The sequence below is a fragment of the Trematomus bernacchii genome, unplaced genomic scaffold (genome assembly GCF_902827165.1).
Source record: "Trematomus bernacchii unplaced genomic scaffold, fTreBer1.1, whole genome shotgun sequence".
In the NCBI taxonomy this organism is placed as follows: domain Eukaryota; kingdom Metazoa; phylum Chordata; class Actinopteri; order Perciformes; family Nototheniidae; genus Trematomus; species Trematomus bernacchii.
The window spans coordinates 645,525-666,356 of NW_022987696.1; the positions used below are offsets into that span (position 1 = coordinate 645,525).

General features: G+C 44.7%; 1 protein-coding gene across 1 annotated transcript; it reads left to right on the top strand.

The window, feature by feature from the left end:
• Positions 1 to 12,354: 12,354 nt before the first annotated feature.
• On the top strand, positions 12,355 to 13,287 carry LOC117489271 (olfactory receptor 10J4-like). Its single transcript, XM_034138476.1, has one exon. It carries the CDS (start codon positions 12,355 to 12,357, stop codon positions 13,285 to 13,287), a length of 933 nt encoding a protein of 310 aa, XP_033994367.1.
• Positions 13,288 to 20,832: the final 7,545 nt, after the last annotated feature.

A 20,832-nucleotide genomic window follows, 5' to 3' on the forward strand; every position in this document is an offset into this window, starting at 1 on the left:
GGGGGGGGAGAAAGACGGACCACACTTGACCCAGGAAAGAGTCTTCAAAACACAGGTAAAACTGTGTTAAACAGTGGGGTAACATGTTTGAAATGACAGCACACTGCTGCTTGTTGGCAGGTAAACATTGTTTAATTGTTTAAGTGTTTTTAAATGTATGGAACAGTGTTTTGTCTCTTTCAAAACTCTCCCGTCATTGGCCGGATACATGGGGACGATTTTATATTCACTATGACCGTTACTATTCCAGTGAGACGAAGTACGTCCGGTGACAGGAGTGATCCCATGTTAATTTTGTCCAAAAACCAGAGCATTCCCTTATCCCCGGTTATCACAAAAGTTGACTTGGATGATTTTGCCCATGTCAGATTGTCAGGGGAGTCCGCGGGGAACTCTTGCGGGGTCATGAGGCACTATTTTGGGGTACAATTTTTCCATTTTGACCCCTTTTGGCCGGCTCTCACAAAAGTTGAGTTTGTTGATTTTGCCCATGGAGGAAAGCCATGGGAGTCGACAGGGGACTCCTACTGGGTCATGAGGCACTATTTCCGGGTACTTTTTTTCCATTTTCACCCAAATTTCCCTGGATGAAATATTTTTTTGTTTTTTTTGTTTTTAGCCCAGTTTTGGCCACAGCGTTGCCTGGAGGATAGGACCAAGATATGACAGACTCTCTGGCCGCCTCACAAGTCACTATTGTCGGACACTTTCTTTGCTTTACCCCGGTTCTATCACTCTTTCCTCCTTTGACCATACAACCCGTTTCCTGCTGGGGTGGTGCCTGGTTCCGGGGTACCCCAAACCCTCTCATGGTCGGGGCACCATGTATTGATGCATCGGACCCAATGTTGCCATCACCAGCCCCGCGTTGGTGCGGAGGAGGGACCATCTGACCCGGTGGTAACCCAATACCTCCCTTGGTCCATGCACCATGAATTGATGCATTGGACCCAGTGTCGCAACCACCGATCACGCTAACGCATATAAACGGGGCACCATGTATTGATGCATCGGACCCAATGTTGCCATCACCAGCCCCGCGTTGGTGCGGAGGTGGGACCATCTGACCCGGTGGTAACCCAATACCTCCCTTGGTCCATGCACCATGAATTGATGCATCGGACCCAGTGTCGCAACCACCGATCACGCTAACGCATATAAACGGAGAACTATAACATCATTTTGATCAAATTCATTATGTGTGTTTCAGTAAGGATGTCATCTGAATGCCCGGTGTGCAGACTCTTCTATCTGGCATTGAACAAACACCTTAAGCACAAGCATGCAGTGCGGAACTTGGAGGAGAGGGGAATCCTCCTGAAAATAGCCAGTGGAAGGATAAATGTTCGGACCAAACCCTGTCCCATCGCTGGGTGTTCGTACGCTGGGAAGAGACTGGACCGTCATGTAAAACATGACCACCCTGAGTTGTCCCGACATGAGGCACAGCAGGTCATGGCAAGGCTGAAGCATAGTGTGGCACTGCAATTGCTCCATGACCTCCGTGAGACTAACCCCATCATTGGAATGGCTACATCATTGGATATAGACAATGAGGAGGAATACCCCGGGCACCCTCCACCCTTCTCCCCACATACCGAGTGTGACAACGAGGACTGCAGGCAGGTGATGCTGGAAAATGTGGCATTGAGGGCTCAGAAGGATGCCCTCAATGATGAGGTGAAGACCCTGCGCTCCAGGCTGAAAAAGGAGCTAAAACCCAGGAAGCAGAGTGCTGCTGTTCTTGAGGAAGAGGACGAATGTATACGATTTAAGGGCCTGGCAATCCCAAGTACCTCCGGCATAAACACAGTAGCCTCAGGCAGCAATACCCCTGTGAAGAGCCCGGTGAAGACTGTCATGCAGTCCCCAGTAACCTCCGGTAGCGGGACCCCTGTGAAGAGCCCGGTGAAGACTGTCATGCAGTCCCCAGTAACCTCCGGTAGCGAGACCCCTGTGAGGAGCCCGGTGAAGACTGTCATGCTTGCAGTAGCCTCCGGTGGGAAGAGACTGGTAAAGAACCCTGTGAAGAGCCAAGTGAAGACTGTCATGCTTGCAGTAGCCTCCGGTGGAAAGAGACCGGTCAAGAACCCTGTGAAGAGCCCAGTGAAGACTGTCATATTACCAGTTTCCTCCGGTAGCGAGACCCCTGTGAAGAGCCTGGTGGAAACTGTCATGTTTGCAGTAGCCTCCGGTAGCGAGACCCCTGTGAAGACCCCGGTGGAAACTGTCATGTTTGCAGTAGCCTCCGGTAGCGAGACCCCTGTGAAGAGCCCGGTGGAAACTGTCATGTTTGCAGTAGCCTCCGGTAGCGAGACCCCTGTGAAGACCCCGGTGGAAACTGTCATGTTTGCAGTAGCCTCCGGTAGCGAGACCCCTGTGAAGACCCCGGTGGAAACTGTCATGTTTGCAGTAGCCTCCGGTAGCGAGACCCCTGTGAAGACCCCGGTGGAAACTGTCATGTTTGCAGTAGCCTCCGGTAGCGAGACCCCTGTGAAGAGCCCGGTGGAAACTGTCATGTTTGCAGTAGCCTCCGGTAGCGAGACCCCTGTGAAGACCCCGGTGGAAACTGTCATGTTTGCAGTAGCCTCCGGTAGCGAGACCCCTGTGAAGACCCCGGTGGAAACTGTCATGTTTGCAGTAGCCTCCGGTAGCGAGACCCCTGTATGCCGGAAGACCCGTGCCTCTAAGCTGGCTAATGACTTGCCCTCTCCCTCAAATTACTGGTCCACTAGGTATGGACGGGGGAATACCATGCGTGAAATCACGTTGCCTAGAAGCATGGAGGCGTACCTTCAGACATACTTGGATCATTGTTTGGGTGTCGCTCCGACAGTAAAACAGAAAGACAATGTTGTGTCGAAGATCAGCCGGATAAAGAACTTCATAGTATACATGGCCCATGGTGTTAACCGCCTGTCAGACTGGCTGTTCCTAAGAAACATGAAGATGATCCGTGGCTGGAGCGAGTATATTGTAAAGCCGGGCCGGGCAGTCACAACATCAGAGTTCTTCCTGAAGAATGTGCACCAGTTCATGGGGTACATGTCTGAGTCAAAGCCCCGGGGGTGCAGGCTCACCCAGTCTGATATGACCCACATAATGAGAGAGGTGAAAGCCAACATGAAACACTTGAATAAGGCAGTCACTCTACATCAGTTTAAGGTGAAGAGGAACAAACTGGATCGTCTGGACTCAACCTGTTTGCCCTGGTGCACCGTAAGAATTAGACGCCTAATTTGGTCCCCTGAATCCCGCTAAACATTGTGAATATGTATACCGTGTATATAATTATTATTATAATCCTGTGTATACATTTTGTAAATAGTACAATATCTCCAGGGCGCATAACTGCACTTTACAAGCCAGGGAAGGTGCCAGAATCCTGGGCATACATTTTGTTAATAGTGCAAGACCTCCAGGGCGCATAACTGCACTTTACAAGCCAGGGAAGGTGCCAGAATCCTGGGCATACATTTTGTTAATAGTGCAAGACCTCCAGGGCGCATAACTGCACTTTACAAGCCAGGGAAGGTGCCATAATCCTGGGCATACATTTTGTTAATAATGCAACACCTCCAGGGCGCATAACTGCACTTTAAAACGTAGGGTAAAAAATGTAGTAGTACTGTTATAGCAGCAGTACTGCTACGTGTAAATAGTTGATGTTTTAGGCTGTGTGTACTGTGGTTTATGTTCCTGCAACGTGTAAATAGTTGATGTTTTACGCTGTGTGTACTGTGGTTTTTGTTAAAATAAAAAAAAATAAAAAAAAACAATAACCTTGATGGTTACCAGGGGCAGATAAAGTGCCACTTTCCATCAGCACCGGGGAGGCACTCTCCTTGGTGCTGAACCCTGTGATGAGCGCTCAAGTGTTGGCGGAGGAGGTGTAAGCCAGAGGAGGGTGAACAAAAGTTAAAGTGTTTGAACCTCCAGCCCAGAAGGGGTGTGGTGGTGCCAATAAGAAGGCCGAATTTGGATGCTGATGGGCGGACATAAAAGCACTGCAAAATCCACCCCCTTTAGGGTCACCAGGGGCACGAGAATACCCTCCACAGAAGGGGTGGTGGTGCCGTGAAGAAGGCCGAATATGGATGCTGATGGGCGGACATATAAGCACCATAAAAACCACCCCCCTTGTAGAGTCACCAGGGGCACGAGGTTCTGGTGGGTGTGAATACCTGTGTTTAGTCCGTGGGGGAGTGCTTAACTGTGGGGGCCCGGGGACTCAGGGTGTTCAAGGTTATGGAGGTCCCACTGTTAGGGGGCCATGCTGGAGGTAATTAGTCCGTCCTTGGGGCTCTGTGAGCGGGCAAAGTGGGGTGATTTCCCCCTGGTCTCTCCTGGAAGTGCAGAGTCCCACTGTTAGGGGGCCAAGCTGGAGGTCTCGAGTCCGTCCTTGGGGGCTCTGTGTGCGGGCAGAGAGAGGTGATTTCCCCCTGGTCTCTCCTGGAGGTGTGAAATAAACAGAGTCCCACTGTTAGGGACTGCTGCTGGAGGTCTCTAGTCCGTCCTTCGGGGCTCTGTGAGCGGGCAGAGAGAGGTGATTTTTCCCTGGTCTCTCCTGGAGGTGTGAAATAAACAGAGTCCCACTGTTAGGGACTGCTGCTGGAGGTCTCTAGTCCGTCCTTCGGGGCTCTGTGAGCGGGCAGAGAGAGGTGATTTTCCCCTGGTCTCTCCTGGAGGTGTGAAATAAACAGAGTCCCACTGTTAGGGACTGCTGCTGGAGGTCTCTAGTCCGTCCTTCGGGGCTCTGTGTGCGGGCAGAGAGAGGTGATTTCCCCCTGGTCTCTCCTGGAGGTGTGAAATAAACAGAGTCCCACTGTTAGGGACTGCTGCTGGAGGTCTCTAGTCCGTCCTTCGGGGCTCTGTGAGCGGGCAGAGAGAGGTGATTTTCCCCTGGTCTCTCCTGGAGGTGTGAAATAAACAGAGTCCCACTGTTAGGGACTGCTGCTGGAGGTCTCTAGTCCGTCCTTCGGGGTTCTGTGAGCGGGCAGAGAGAGGTGATTTTCCCCTGGTCTCTCCTGGAGGTGTGAAATAAACAGAGTCCCACTGTTAGGGAGTGCTGCTGGAGGTCTCTAGTCCGTCCTTCGGGGCTCTGTGAGCGGGCAGAGAGAGGTGATTTTCCCCTGGTCTCTCCTGGAGGTGTGAAATAAACAGAGTCCCACTGTTAGGGACTGCTGCTGGAGGTCTCTAGTCCGTCCTTGGGGGCTCTGTGAGCGGGCAGAGAGAGGTGATTTCCCCCTGGTCTCTCCTGGAGGTGTGAAATAAACAGAGTCCCACTGTTAGTGAGTGCTGCTGGAGGTCTCTAGTCCGTCCTTCGGGGCTCTGTGAGCGGGCAGAGAGAGGTGATTTTCCCCTGGTCTCTCCTGGAGGTGTGAAATAAACAGAGTCCCACTGTTAGGGACTGCTGCTGGAGGTCTCTAGTCCGTCCTTGGGGGTTCTGTGAGCGGGCATTGAGAGGTGATTTCCCCCTGGTCTCTCCTGGAGGTGTGAAATAAACAGAGTCCCACTGTTAGGGAGTGCTGCTGGAGGTCTCTAGTCCGTCCTTCGGGGCTCTGTGAGCGGGCAGAGAGAGGTGATTTTCCCCTGGTCTCTCCTGGAGGTGTGAAATAAACAGAGTCCCACTGTTAGGGACTGCTGCTGGAGGTCTCTAGTCCGTCCTTCGGGGCTCTGTGAGCGGGCAGAGAGAGGTGATTTTCCCGGTCTCCGCCCTGGAGGTGTGAAATAACCAGAGTCCCACTGTTAGGGACTTCTGCTGGAGGTCTCCTGCATTTAAACAGATTCACCAGTTTATAACGTTACTTTAGCCCTGATCAGAGCCCTGTTTTCTGGGTAAGACAGCGAGGTGCTGTACCCTGGATCTCTGGCTCTCTGAGACCCTGCTAAAAGCAGTGACTCTGCTGCCTGCATTTAAACAGATTCACCAGTTTATAACGTTACTTTAGCCCTGATCAGAGCCCTGTTTTCTGGGTAAGACAGCGAGGTGCTGTACCCTGGATCTCTGGCTCTCTGAGACCCTGCTAAAAGCAGTGACTCTGCTGCCTGCATTTAAACAGATTCACCAGTTTCTAACAAGACTTTAGGCCTGATCAGAGCCCTGTTCTCAAATCGTATTTTCAGAATCTGACCCTCTGCCGTAACTCCGCTCCCCGAGGTCCTAGAGATTCGGCGATGGTACCGTTGGATGCGGGGTACGTGTAAATGGGGGGGTAGAGAAAAAGCCTGAACCGAAAAGAACTTGTTATCAAAAGTTATGGATTAGTAGCAATATTTCACAATGGAGCTCTCCGGGGTGCTGGAGGTCTCTAGTCCGTCCTTAGGGGCTCTGTGAGCGGGCATAGAGAGGTGATTTTCCCGGTCTCCGCCCTGGAGGTCTGAAATACACAGAGTCCCACTGTTAGGGGAACATGCTGGAGGTAATTAGTCCGTCTTTCGGTGCTCTTTGGGCGGGCAGAGAGAGGTGATTTTCACGGTCTCCGCCCTGGAGGTCTGAAATACACAGAGTCCCACTGTTAGGGGAACATGCTGGAGGTCTCTAGTCCGTCCTTGGGGGCTCTGTGAGGGGGCAGAGAGAGGTGATTTCACCCTGGTCTCTCCTGGAGGTGTAGAGTCCCACTGTTAGGGACTGCTGCTGGAGGTCTCTAGTCCGTCCTTGGGGGCTCTGTGAGCGGGCAGAGAGAGGTGATTTCCCCCTGGTCTCTCCTGGAGGTGCAGAGTCCCACTGTTAGGGACTGCTGCTGGAGGTCATGAGTCCGTCCTTGGTGGCTCTCTGAGCGGGCAGAGAGAGGTGGTCTCTCCTGGAGGTGTGAAATAAACAGAGTGCTACATTTTGTAAATAGTGCAATATCTCCAGGGCGCATAACTGCACTTTACAAGCCAGGGAAGGGGCCAGAATCCTGGGTATACATTTTGTAAATAGTGCAATACCTCCAAGGCGCATAACTGCACTTTACAAGCCAGGGAAGATGCCTGAATCCTGGGGTAAACATTGTTTAATTGTTTAAGTGTTTTTAAATGTATGGAACAGTGTTTTGTCTCTTTCAAAACTCTCCCGTCATTGGCCGGATACATGGGGACGATTTTATATTCACTATGACCGTTACTATTCCAGTGAGACGAAGTACGTCCGGTGACGGGAGTGATCCCATGTTAATTTTGTCCAAAAACCAGAGCATTCCCTTATCCGTCAAAAATATTCATCCATACATTTTGGACTACAGTCTGCACGAAATCGGAAACCCGGTTTTTGGGTGCACTCAGAAAAAAAACGGCTGTCTGCAAACACAGAGGTGAAGTGTCCACTCACCATGCACTTTGGGTCGGCCTTATTTTGTGCCTCAGAACCCCCCAAGCCTGGTTCTCACAAAGGTTTACTCTGACAAATGTGCCTCTGGAGGAATGCAAGGGGAGTTGACAGGGGACTCTACCCGCATTATGAGGCACTATTTTTGGATTCTTTTTTTCATTTTTCCCCCTTTTGGCCCGGATCTATTTATTTTATTTTTTCTTCAGTTTTGGGCCGTTTGACCCGGTTCCTTCTACCTGCGGCACTGCCCAGTCCCGGGTGTCCCCAGTCGTCCCTCCACTGAAGGGGTGGTGGTGCCAATAAGAAGGCCGAATTTTATTAAGGTTCCCAGGGGCAGCTAAAGTGCCACTTTCCATCAGCCGGGGAGGCACTCTCCTTGGTGCTGTGAGGAGTGCTCAAGTGTTGGTGGAGGAGGTGTAAGGCAGAGGAGGGTGAAAAAAAGTTAAAGTGTGTGAACCTCCAGCCCAGAAGGGGTGGTGGTGCCATATAAGAAGGCCGAATTTGGATGCTGAGGGGCGAGCATCAAAGCCCCACAAAATCCACCCCCCTTTTAGGAATACCAGGGGCATGAGGTTCTGGCGGATGTGAATATCTGGGTTTAGTCCGTGAGGGAGTGCTTAAGTGTGGGTACCCGGGCACTCACGGTGTGCAAGGTTATGGAAGTGCCCATGTCAGGGACACATGCTGGAGGTCTTTAGTCCGTCCTTTGGGAGTCTTGCAGCCGCCAAAGAGAGGTGCATTTCCCGGTCTCTTTCCTGGGGGATGGAAATAACCTAAGTGCTCATGTTAGGGACACATGCTGGAGGTCTTTAGTCCGTCCTTTGATGCACTATTCCCCGCATTCTAAACACTGTTCCTGCCTTGTCAAGTGCTTTATTCGTTCATGTCCAATTGATGTACATTAATTTGTATGTACAATACAGAGAGACATACAATGCACTTATTCTGACATGTGAAACACTGTTCATCCCTTGTAAAGTGCTTTATTGTAGCCTGTCTGCTTCATGTCCAATTGATGCACTTTACATAGTATGGTATGGTATATGTCTACAATACAGAGACATATACAATACACTTATTCCGACATGTGAAACACTATTTCTTCCTTGTCAAGTGCTGTGATGCACCCTGGAAGTATCAGACTATTTAATACACCTATTCCGACGTTTGAAACACTATTTCTTCCTTGTCAAGTGCTGTGATGCGCCCTGGAAGTATCAGACTATTTAAACAATGTTTACCCAGGATTCAAGCACCTTTCCTGGCTTGTCAAGTGCTGTGATGTGCCCTGGAAGTATCAGACTATTTAATACACTTATTCCTACGTTTGAAACACTGTTACTGGCTTGTCAAGTGATGTGATGCACCCTGGAAGTATCATACTATATAAAAAATGTTTACCCAGGATTCAAGCACCTTTCCTGGCTTGTCAAGTGCTGTGATGTGCCCTGGAAGTATCAGACTATTTAATACACCTATTCCGATGTTTGAACCACTATTTCTTCCTTGTCAAGTGCTGTGATGTGCCCTGGAAGTATTAGACTATTTAAACAATGTTTACTAAGGATTCAAGCACCTTTCCTGGCTTGTCAAGTGCTGTGATGTGCCCTGGAAGTATCAGACTATTTAAACAATGTTTACCCAGGATTCAAGCACCTTTCCTGGCTTGTTAAGTGCTGTGATGTGCCCTGGAAGTATCAGACTATTTAATACACCTATTCCTACGTTTGAAACACTGTTCCTGGCTTGTCAAGTGCTGTGATGCGCCCTGGAAGTATCATACTATTTAAACAATGTTTACCCAGGATTCAAGCACCTTTCCTGGCTTGTCAAGTGCTGTGATGCGCCCTGGAAGTATCAGACTATTTAATACACCTATTCTGATGTTTGAAACAATTTTCCTGCCTATTTAAACAAAGTTTTAGACTCTCCAATTGGAAGACTTTTTTTATTTTCTATCTCAGAGGGGAAAGCTCGCCTGACCCCAATTTATTTTCCATGTGGAAGCCCCCGGCGGTGCCTATGCGGCTTATTTTAGGTGCACTCTGGGGCAAAGATAAGGGTAACATTTGATCTGTCCATTTGCGTAACCGCACCACTAATGTAAGAGACCACAGAATGTACATGAGTCTTTTACTCTACCCTAATACGAGGGGGGGATGGTCATCAGGCGCCGTTTGTCTCTTTTGGGATCCAAACGCAAGCTGGAGAACCACCTCTGCAGGCGGCGCATATGTAGCAACCCGAGCGGGACCACAACGTGAGCAGCCGCCATGAGACCCAGGGTCTGCATGACAGTTAAAGCTGTCACTGTTGCCCCCTGTCACAGCCTGCGAACCGCTCGAAGCAGGGACGCGCATCTGCTCTCTGACAGGGTGGCACGGAGCGCACCTGAATCGAGCACCACTCCCAAATACAACGCCTGTTGGTGAGGTATGGGGGTGCTCTTCTTCCAATTGATCGCAAAGCCTAACTTGGTCAGGTGTAGGATCAATTGGGCTGTGTAAAACATTACCTGTTCCCTGGACCCAGCCATGACTATGAGGTCGTCTGGGTAAAAGAAAACTCTCATGCCGTGGGCGCGCAGCGGTTAAAGCGCTGTGGCCACACATTTGCTCAATGTGTGTGGGGATAGGGAATAGCCGAACGGCAGCCTGTTGTACTCGTAGGCTATCCCCTGGAAGGCAAAACGCAGATACTTTCTGTGCTCTGGAGCAATTTCCACATGAAAGTACACGTCCTTCAGGTCGATGGTGGTGAACCAATCGCCTGGCTGCACAAGCCCCAGTAACTGTTTCATAGTTAACATGCGGAATTTCCTGCAGGAAATGTGGCGATTCAGGCATCGGAGATCTAGAATAGGTCTGAATTCCCCTGTCTTCTTGAGAACCAGGAAGTACATGGAATAAAGACCCTTTTCTCTGTGCTGAGGGTGCACAACAGACACAGCCTGTTTCTGCACCAGAGCCTGAATCTCTGCTGAGAGGAAACCCATCTCCTCCTGGGATGACAGATTTACCTCTCGCATACCCATACATGGAGGTGGGATGCTGCAAAACTGGAGTGAATAGCCCCGTTTCAGCGTCCTGTCCATCCACTTTGTTAGCACACAGCTGAGTTTCCATTCCCCATAACATTGTGTTAATGGACAAGCCCTCAGCTGTGGGGCCGCAGCTATGAAGCTGTGATACTCTCTGGTGACCCGTCCCGCTGCAAAACTCCCTGTGAAGGGAAGATTTTTCCATGGAGGGTCAACACAGAAAGGGCTGATTATTTACTGAGGTCCCTGAACACACCGCCGTGCACTCTTGTGTGAGCACGCGCTCCACCATAATGCTGTTTTTACCACTACGGAAAACTGCATTAATCGGAGTCTTTACTCTAGGAGTAGTGTGTTCTACTGAGGTCCCTGAACGCACCGCCGCGCGCTCTTGTGTGAGCGCGCGCTCCGCCATAATGCAGCCCTTACCACTACGGTAAACTCCATTAATTGGAGTCTTTGCTCTAGGCGTAGTGTGTTCTCTGACAGTAATACGCCGGCCATAATGTCCCTGTACCCGCATAGCACTTTGATAGCACTCCCTGCGGTTTATCACTCTCATCTGCGCATGCCCACTAGCCACCTCCTTTACAGGAGCTACGGCTGGGGCGGCGAGTGGAGAATTTGTACAGTCATCATTACGTGTAAGTGTAGCATTGTGGAAACAAAGGACACTTAGACTTGGATACAGATCAACTTTCTTACCTTGTTGCGATTTGTGCATTAAACAGGGAGGAGGCGGGATTCTCCCTCGCGTCCCAGGCGGAGAGATTCTCTCCCCCCGCCAGTCAGCTCCGGGAAGATGGAACACCCCACCCGGCCGCTCTCTGCTGCCCTTGAGCAAGGCACCCCCCCCCCCCCCCCACACTCCCATTGCTCCCCGGGCGCTCTGCAATAGCGGCCAAATGTCACTGTGTGCTGTGTGCTCTGCATGTGTGACCATTAAAGAGGGTTATATCTCTCACAGGCTCCGCCCTCTACTGGACTCTATGGGTACTACCTTATCCTGTGAGCATTCTCCTACTGAGATTTCTATAGACGTAGCCGGCCTTGGGGCGGGCCTACCTGAATGCGCGTGCATCTCACTGTATAAAAGGAGACCTCGCCTCCTGACTATCATCCCTTTCTCTTCAGTGGCGGAAGTGAAATCCACTGAGCGTTAGACGAGAAACGAGAGAGATTATGGAGCCACTCCTTGACCACAGGACCTGCCCGAAGTGCCTGAACCTGATCGCGGGAGCTGATCCGCACCCCCTCTGCTTCCTGTGCATGGGACCGGACCACACCGCGAGCGGCCTGGACCCGTCACCGGCCTGCAAAGCGTGCCAGATGATCCCTCGGCAAACACGCCAGCATCGCGGGGATCAGCCAACCACGGCAGGGCAGGAGGGGGAACTGGGACCTCTCCAAGTAGCAGTAGTCTACACTCCATATTTAGGTCTGTTCGGGGACTTGAACCGGCGACCCTACGGCTCACAGTCCAAGCCCCTACTGACTGAGCCCTATTGATTTCATGTGGCCTTTTTTCAACATTTTTGTATATTTGTCAGCTTTTTCAAATCACATTATAGTGCAGGTGATTTTTCTAATGAATTTGTGTATAAAAATACTGTTTGTAAAACTTTAATGAGAAAAAAATAAGGAGTTTGATTATTTGAGTTTTTTCTGAGCCAAGTTGTTTTTCATCAAGCATAGAGTGGGTGTTCGGACCTCAGTGGGAATGAGGTCAGACTCTTGTGATCCTATCAAAGAGTTTAAAAGAAGCAGAGGAAAAGTTTCATCACTTCACAAAGCAGTCACTGTGTGACTAGCTGCCTGCAGGTCAGTGTAAGTATTCACACTGTCATTAACTGTTCTATCTTTTCTATCCTGAATGTTTCCTTTACTTCAAAAGTTTTAAAATATAAAAGTCCAGAATGTGTTAATTTGAAATAGTTTAATTTGTGCAAGTTTAAAAAAAAAAGTTAAATTGTAAATTGTTGATACTCTTTGAACTTATCAGATGATCTTGATGAACTCAACACAGGTTTCACATTTCACTTTAGATGCCTACTTGGATGTCGGGCTACTTAAATATGTAATATTTCTGATTATTCTGACTTTTTATATTTGTATTATTGTTGCCAACGTGTTGCTGATTGTGGTTATCTGTGTGAACAGGAGCTTACATGAACCTATGTACCTTTTTCTGTGCAGCCTGTTTGTAAATGAACTGTATGGTAGTACAGGGTTGTTTCCATCCCTTCTGGTTCAGATCCTCTCTGACATTCACACTGTTTCTGCTCCGTTTTGCTTCCTGCAGGTTTTCTCTGTGTATACATATGGAAATGTACAGATTTATAATATAGCCATCATGTCTTATGACAGATATCTTGCTATCTGTCATCCTCTGCAATATAACACACGTATGACTTGTACCAAAGCTGCCATGTTTATTGCTCTAACTTGGTTTTTCCCCATTATTCATGTTTCTGTCATGATATCACTGAGTGCCTCTTTACAGCTGTGTGGGAACATCATTAACAAAGTGTACTGTGATAACTTCCCCATTGTTAAACTGGCCTGCTCTGACACTACAGTCAATAATGTGTATGGACTTGTTTACACGTTTACTGTTATAGTTGCTCTTATGATTTTAATGTTTTACTCTTATATTAAGATCCTCAGAGTGTGTTTCTCTGGCTCCAAACAGACGAGACAGAAAGCTCTCAGTACCTGCACACCTCACCTTATTTCCATGCTTAACTTCTCCTTCGGGGGTTTCTTTGAAATAATACAGAGCAGGTTTGATATGAGCAGTGTTCCCAACATGTTGCGTATTTTTTTATCTCTGTACTTTATCACCTTTCAACCGCTGTTCAACCCTTTAATATATGGACTAAATTTAACAAAAATCCGCATCATATGTAAGAGTCTTCTCTTTGGTAAAGTGTAAAGTGCTAAAGTTAAAGTCATGTATTTTATTTCCTCAGCATCAATAACACCTGGACAAAATGATTCTGTAACAATAGCATGTGTATCTAATGTGTGTAGTAAATGTAAGAGTTATAACTTGACAGATGAAATCTTTGAGTGACAAATTGTCAAGTTTGTGATTTGTTAGGTTTGCATAAAAAAAACCTCTTTGGCACTTTTTACACACAAGGCAACAAATTAAATCTGGAAAGCATTTCTATTTTAAGATGTCAGAAGTGTACATTTGTCAATAAGCTGAAACACATTTAACATAAAGTGCAGTTCCTGAAATGTAGTACATTTCATCCTTACATAGTTGTCAGCTGGAAGGACAATATGACAGCATGTTTGGATCTGAGAAAAAAGCCTTTTGACGCCTTATACTCTCTTTATGTACTTTATGTATTCTTTATATATATATTTTCTTCATGCCTGTCTGATGTAAAGAATGCTGTTTTACTCTGTTGTTGAAAGGTGCTGTACAAATAAACTTGCCCATTGTGTCAAATGCAGTAAAATGTATATTCATAGAAACCAAATATTGAAAAGGTGGTTCAAGCAGACTCTTTATAAAATAACACACTAAAACATTAAGTAAAGAACTGCCCTCAGCAGAATATCACTGTCAGGGGACATCAGAAATAACATTTCCCATTATGGAGTTTTGATGAACGGGAGAAAATATTCAGGTTACATAACTATGAATATCTCGCTGGTGCCATTAAAAACAAAAACACTCTCAAACATACAGTATCAACAGGATTGACTCTAAGTCATCTATATTTCTCAATACGGATTAAGACCTTGTTATACCCACATTTTGTTCGGGGCCTCAAGTGCCTTGTAGGTTGAAGCTTTTGAGAAATTCCACTCAACCAAAAACTCTTCTTAAACTAAACTTAAAGGGGACCTATCATGCAAAATGCACTTGTGTACGTCTTTTATACATGAATATGTGTCCCCGGCGTTCCAGGGAACTCACCAAGTGTCAGAAAACACAACCCTCTCTATTTTCCTCCATACCCAAATCTCTAAAAAAGGGGCTGCAACGGATCTGATAAAAACTGATCCAGATTTGAACACTGTCCTGACGTCAGGACGGTGGCGCTACGGCTATTGGGCCAACTCCACCAATCAGGAGGAGACAGCCACGGCCATTGCCGTTCGAAAGCGCTGGAGACGCTGTAGTACATATGCCAGGCCAGTAGATGGTGCTGTTCTCACAGAATCTGCCCCTGCACAAACAGAGCTATAAATTGTCAAATTGAGCAAAATGAGGCATGGCTAAAATGTATGATCTGTTTGGTATTTTGAAAAAAAAAAAGTATAAATATGCCTTATATAGGTATGGTCCTACACTATATTATTCAAATATAGCATGATAGGTCCAATTTAAGCCTGCAGATCTTCTCCATTAGGTCAGAAGCCTTCTGATGAAACAGCACCAACAGCCTGCTGTGAGCGTTAGGCTGCCTCTCTAAAGCTGAATAATGACTAAATTGATCATAATCATCATAATCATATATCATAGTATAGCAATCATTACCAGCTTTTATTTCAGCCTGTGCAACATTTAACTTAAACCAAAGGTTCTTGAGGTTTGTTAGCCTACATTTTTTTACATTTTGTTTCTGACTTCAAAATGAAACGTTTTGTTCCGTTAACCCAGAGGTAACTAAGTACATTTACTGAAGTACTGTACTTCAGTACAATGTTGAGGTCTTTGCACTTTACATGAGTATTTCCATGTTATAGTTTGGTCATCTCCAGCAATCGCGTGACCGTGGAGAGCGGAGGTTTCGTTTCACAGTGGATTTGTCATCTATGAAGGGTATACATTTATTTTAGCCCCCATGCCCCTCACAAAAATGTTGTTCAATACATGGTTTCTGGCACTTTTTGGGTCGAGGAATTCATATTTGATGTTGTTTTCATGATTTGACCTATTTTTCTTCAAATCCAAGATGGCCGCCGATTTTTCAGCTCCAAAAGGTCAATTATTCAATATTGTCGTACAGCCTTCATATTAGGCTCTAATGAAAGCTATGTTCATGCTGAGTTGAGTTATAAACAGTAAAACTAAAGTTATTTATTCTATTTTTTTATTGTTTAGCATTTTTAAGCGGTGCAGCCGCTTCTATAAGTGACACGTGTGTGTGTCCGTGTGTCCGTCCGTCTGTTCGTAGCATGAGATTTAAATCAATCAGGACATGCCTATGCATCACATGACCGGTAAGGCAATACGAGCTTGAGAGAAGCATGCCCAGCTATATCTGTGTACCTTAAAAACTGTTGTCACGGTCGCAAATCTGTTTGAAATTCGAATTACCAACTGCCGCTTTGAGCGAACATTCCGCAATTTGAGTTAATGGGGAGAATGTCAACTGCCTCCAGGACATCAAAAACTGGATGTCATCAAACCTGCTAAAAATAAACAGCAACAAAACTGAGCTCATCATTGTGGCTCCCAAGGCGCAGCTCCAGAAGGTTGGTGACCTGCTTCTCACCATTGACGGCTGCTCCATCTCCCCGTCCACTGAAGTCCGCAACCTGGGAGTCATCCTGGACTCCACCCTCTCTTTCCAGGCGCATATCAAATCCATTACCAAATCCGCCTTCTACCATCTCAAAAACATTGCCAGACTCCGCCCCTCACTCTCTGACTCAGTGGCAGAAACACTCATACAGATGAAGCGTCTTATTTTGGACAGTTTAAAGTGCGAGGGTCGTGATCGGTTCATGCACGTTCCGTGATGGCCGGCCGGCCCCCAGTCAGACTTGATACCGCCCCCATGATAAATACATTTAATTATTGTGAAGCCAGCTGCAATGGATCATTGATCCACCAGGGGGTGCAGTGGGGTTCCACACTGGAGTCATGTGAAATCAACTTCTAAATAATAGATGTTGTTTAGTCGGAAAAAACGAACGAGCCGGCTCTCCCGATTTTTAATCCTAATTTAATCATCATCATTGATGTTTATGTTCACCGAATTGACATGAAATCACTGACAAATATGAATATTCTGTATTCAACTTCATTGAAACGATCAGGATGGGTGTTATTTTTCCCCACAATGACCAAGTCGCTGCAAATGATCCCATGTATTACATGTACATGGCCACATTCTCAACAAAGTTACGTAACGAAACATTCTGTATTCCTTGCTTACTTTTTATTTAATGCTTTATAACAGCTGGAATAGTTCGTTTAGAACAGGCACCTCACTCGCAATCTGCTCCTCCGCAACGCCTACCACCTACCTCCGGCTGAAATTATGAATGTACAGTAAGGCATAGTAATCATAGATAACACGGCAGGGTCCGTTACAGTTTGTTTTCATCTGATTTCAAATATTTCAAATGTCTGAAGTTAATAAATACATTCTCAGTGTTCAAGTCAATAATAGTCATATAAGAAAAGTACTGATCTAATAACAGAGATTTTATAAGGACTTTTCAATGTTCGACATCGCTCATGTGAAATACAGTAAACTGGATGTTGTGGTGCCGAGAGGCGGGGTATCAAAAGTACAAGCTAAACTTTTATTTAGCATCTGAACGATCTGAACACACTTGTAAACAACGTGATGCCCGGGAAGCGAAGACCCGGCGGAAACAGCTGGTCTGGTTCACTAAAATGTCCGTGTACAGTATATCTGGTACTAATGTATAGCGGATCTTTGTTAAGATCCATATGTCACGGATAGATATTATATATAGAGATGGGATGGCAGAAGGTGCTATATATATATATATAATTCCAAAGCTGGTAAAGACCTTTCAAATTTAGCAATAATAGTCATATAAGAAAAGTACTGATTTGTTCTTGAATATTATAATAAAATAAACACCGGCTGTTGTTATGCCTGCTGTAACGTTTACTTTCTCCGTTCTCCGCTTAAGTAATTATTACTTCCTGGTTAGCTTTCCGCTCGAAATTTAAATCTGAAAATGGCAAAATAACGGAGAAAAAAACGTTCACAGAGAAGACGACAACAATTGTCACTTGCACTTGTCATTTAGCATCTGAACACACTTGTAAACAACGTGATGCCCGGGAAGCGAAGACCCGGCGGAAACAGCTGGTCTGGTTCACTAAAATGTCCGTGTACAGTATATCTGGTACTAATGTATAGCGGATCTTTGTTAAGATCCATATGTCAGTAGAGATGGGATGGCAGAAGGTGCTATATATATATATATATATATATATATAATTCCAAAGCTGGTAAAGACCTTTCAAATTTAGCAATAATAGTCATATAAGAAAAGTACTGATTTGTTCTTGAATCAACTTTTTTATGGAAAATGTTTTATGTAATTTTATTTCATTTTAAATAAAATGAAAGACATTCACAGTTAATGTAATTAGATATACATTATTAATGCCATACATTTTTAAATGTAATTAGATATACATTATTAATGCCATACATTTTTGCATAAATATTTATTCAGTATGATAGCTGTCTAACAGAAGTTAAATCCATTTCTCACTTATTCTGACAATGTACTTAACCCCAAATAAAAGAACCCAATAAAAATAGTTGTTAAATAATAGTGAAGTCACGTTGTAATAACAATAATTCATCTCTCTCGGTTTTTTTTGTTTTCTTTGTGTGCTTTGCCAAAAGCCACTGTGTCAAGTGTCCTAGTTGGGTTACCGTAACGAACAGCAGCCGGCTCTCGATTTTTAATCCTAATTTAATCGTTTATGTTCGCCGAATTGACATGAAATCACTGACAAATATGAATATACTGTATTCAACTTCATTAAAATGTTATTAACGTGCCTAAACTCAGTAATTCACTAAAAATTACTGATCCCTCCGCGACGCGGAGGGATCCCTGGGTCCCTTGATCCCTGGGTGTTATTTTCCCCCATAATGACCAAGTCGCTGCAAATTATCCCGCTTATTACATGGCCACATTCTCAACAAAGTAACGACATGACTCCCAATATTAATTAAAATGCTTTTATGGATTTAGAAAATATTTTTATTGATTTAAAACATAGTTCTATGTATTGATTTAAATGTACATGCATCCGCTAAGAAAAATAGTCCGTTGTTACCGTTTTTTAAACAGTCAGAATGAAACGGCAGCTCTCAGCTGTGTGTTCACACTCCTAACTCTGATCTTTCTTTTCCAACAGTTAAGTTAACTGTAGGTTACTCTGAGTGACAAGCTTACAGTTAGTGAAGTAACACTTTTTTTTTGTGAGTCACGACCTCGCTGTTTCATTCTAACATAACGCTCCAAATATGACTGTTTCCACTCGGACTTCAATACAGCAACACCATTGTTTGGTTTCCATGGTAGCGTGTCTCTTTAGTAGCGTGCACTCCTTTCCTGTAAATTACAGGTCCAGCCAGGCAAAACAGTAATATGAAATATGAACGTTAGTTTTTAACTGAAATGATCAAATAAAGTCAAAATGTCACAGTGTTTACAAACATTGACCATACCGTTCACCAGTCCCCACCCCACTCTTTGTTTAAAACGAATTGGCCATCGGAATGTGTGTGTCCCAACCCCCCCCTGTGATATCTCTTCACAGGGGGGAGAGAGTTAGACGCTCGTGAATTGTCAACGGGGGGGGGGCCTCTCTGCACGGAGGAGCCGCGGAGAAGTGAATCACAGTGATCTGCTATTTTAAAGTAAATTCAACACATATCGACCCTAAATATAGCATATATTAAGAACGAGAAAGTGTTAACATCGTTTTTTGTAAACATATGACCAATGTGCGAGGGTGATGACATCAGAGCATCGTCCTATGGGCTTAGCCCCGGACAGGTACAACAGGTATTCACTCAGAGGGGGGTAGTTACCCATTTACATGTCAAAAAGCAACATACAGTAGGCGGGTGGGGGATGGTGAACGTTTACATTTCTCTACAGCAGTGGTTCCCAAACTTTTTGTGCCCAAGGCACACCAAAGGACAAGTAAAAATCTCAAGGCACACCTATTGTGCGAAATAGCCCTTATAACACGTGTTATCACTCATATCATGTAAAATATCTGTAAATGTGCATAATTATTTACTAATGCCAAATAAAATGTATAGATAGAACAATCAGTGGTTCAAGTTAGTATATTCCTCAGTGTAACATATCCACTAGTTGCAAAGCTTAAACATTTTTATATATTTTTTTATTTTAAGGGAAAGGATGTTTTCACTACTCAGTTTGTCAACTATGTTACGGACAAACTTGATGTCATTACAATCATTTGATTAAGTCCTGCACTTCAAGTAAAATCAAATTTGAAAGGCTCTTGAGTCTATTCTACCATATATCCAAAGATTTTTTAAAGTTTAAAAAATAATTGTATTAAAGTTTTGTTTTTTCATGTGATATGTTCAGCACTGTCATTAAGTTTAGGGATATTTTGTATTATAAAACTACCATACAGGTCATTTTGATAGTTTTAAGAGATGTCATGTAAAACTCCAACCTGTGTAGATATACATTATACTATAAAGGATATCAGAAGCACTATTTTAGATATTTTAAATTTGAAAAAATGAGGTGCAACATAGTTGACAATGAAAGTCAAACATTTGACGCAAATAACATAGTTGACTGGACACATTATTAACCATCAGCACTATGTTAATTTCAAGGCAGAAGTGCAAAATTCCATTGATAATGATGTGTAATGACGTCTACATGTCATACAAATTGTCAACTAGGTTACCTGTCAACTAAGTTACTACAGTTATTACAGTACTGGGTAACTCAGTTGACAGGTAACCTAGTTGACAATTTCCCTATTTTGACCCATCATTTCAATGGTAGGCCTTGCCTGGATGACCACATGTCATTTTCTTGAACAGGTTAACATCACATTTGCACATATAATTGAATTAAAATCATTAAACAATTGTAAACCATAACAATGTACGTAACATTGTTGATTGTCAATGAGTATATTAATTGACCATGTGCTATTATACATAAAATATTGTAAAAATGTAGAGGACAATCACCACAGTGTGTTCAAAATGTCTGCCAAAGAGGAACATGGCATCATGTGATGCTGGTGACATGGTATTGGGACAAACCATTTTTGAGTTAAAGGGGGAAGTTCTGTTAGTAACATAGTTGACAGAACTTTTGCGGACATTCATATATTAAGATATTTAAATTATTTAAAGGGGGAAATCAATTAAAAATATGTTATTATTCTTTAGTATTTAGACTTTTGAAATAAATGAATCATTTTTTAAATTTACTTTAATGGTTTTTATTCATTATTTTGAATCCAAGACACCCTCAACTGAAAAACGGACATAGCAAAAACTGACAATTTAAGAACATCATGACACATTTCAAGCTAAATAAAGCATAGGATGCACATAATGTTTGTGTGATATTATAACATGCTTTCCAATAATAGGCAAAATATGATATTTTTGAAGAAAATAGTTAGAATAATTATAATTATCATCAATGGACATCAATGGACATGGAATGTACCCTAAATTGTAGAATCACTCAGCAGTTACATACACCA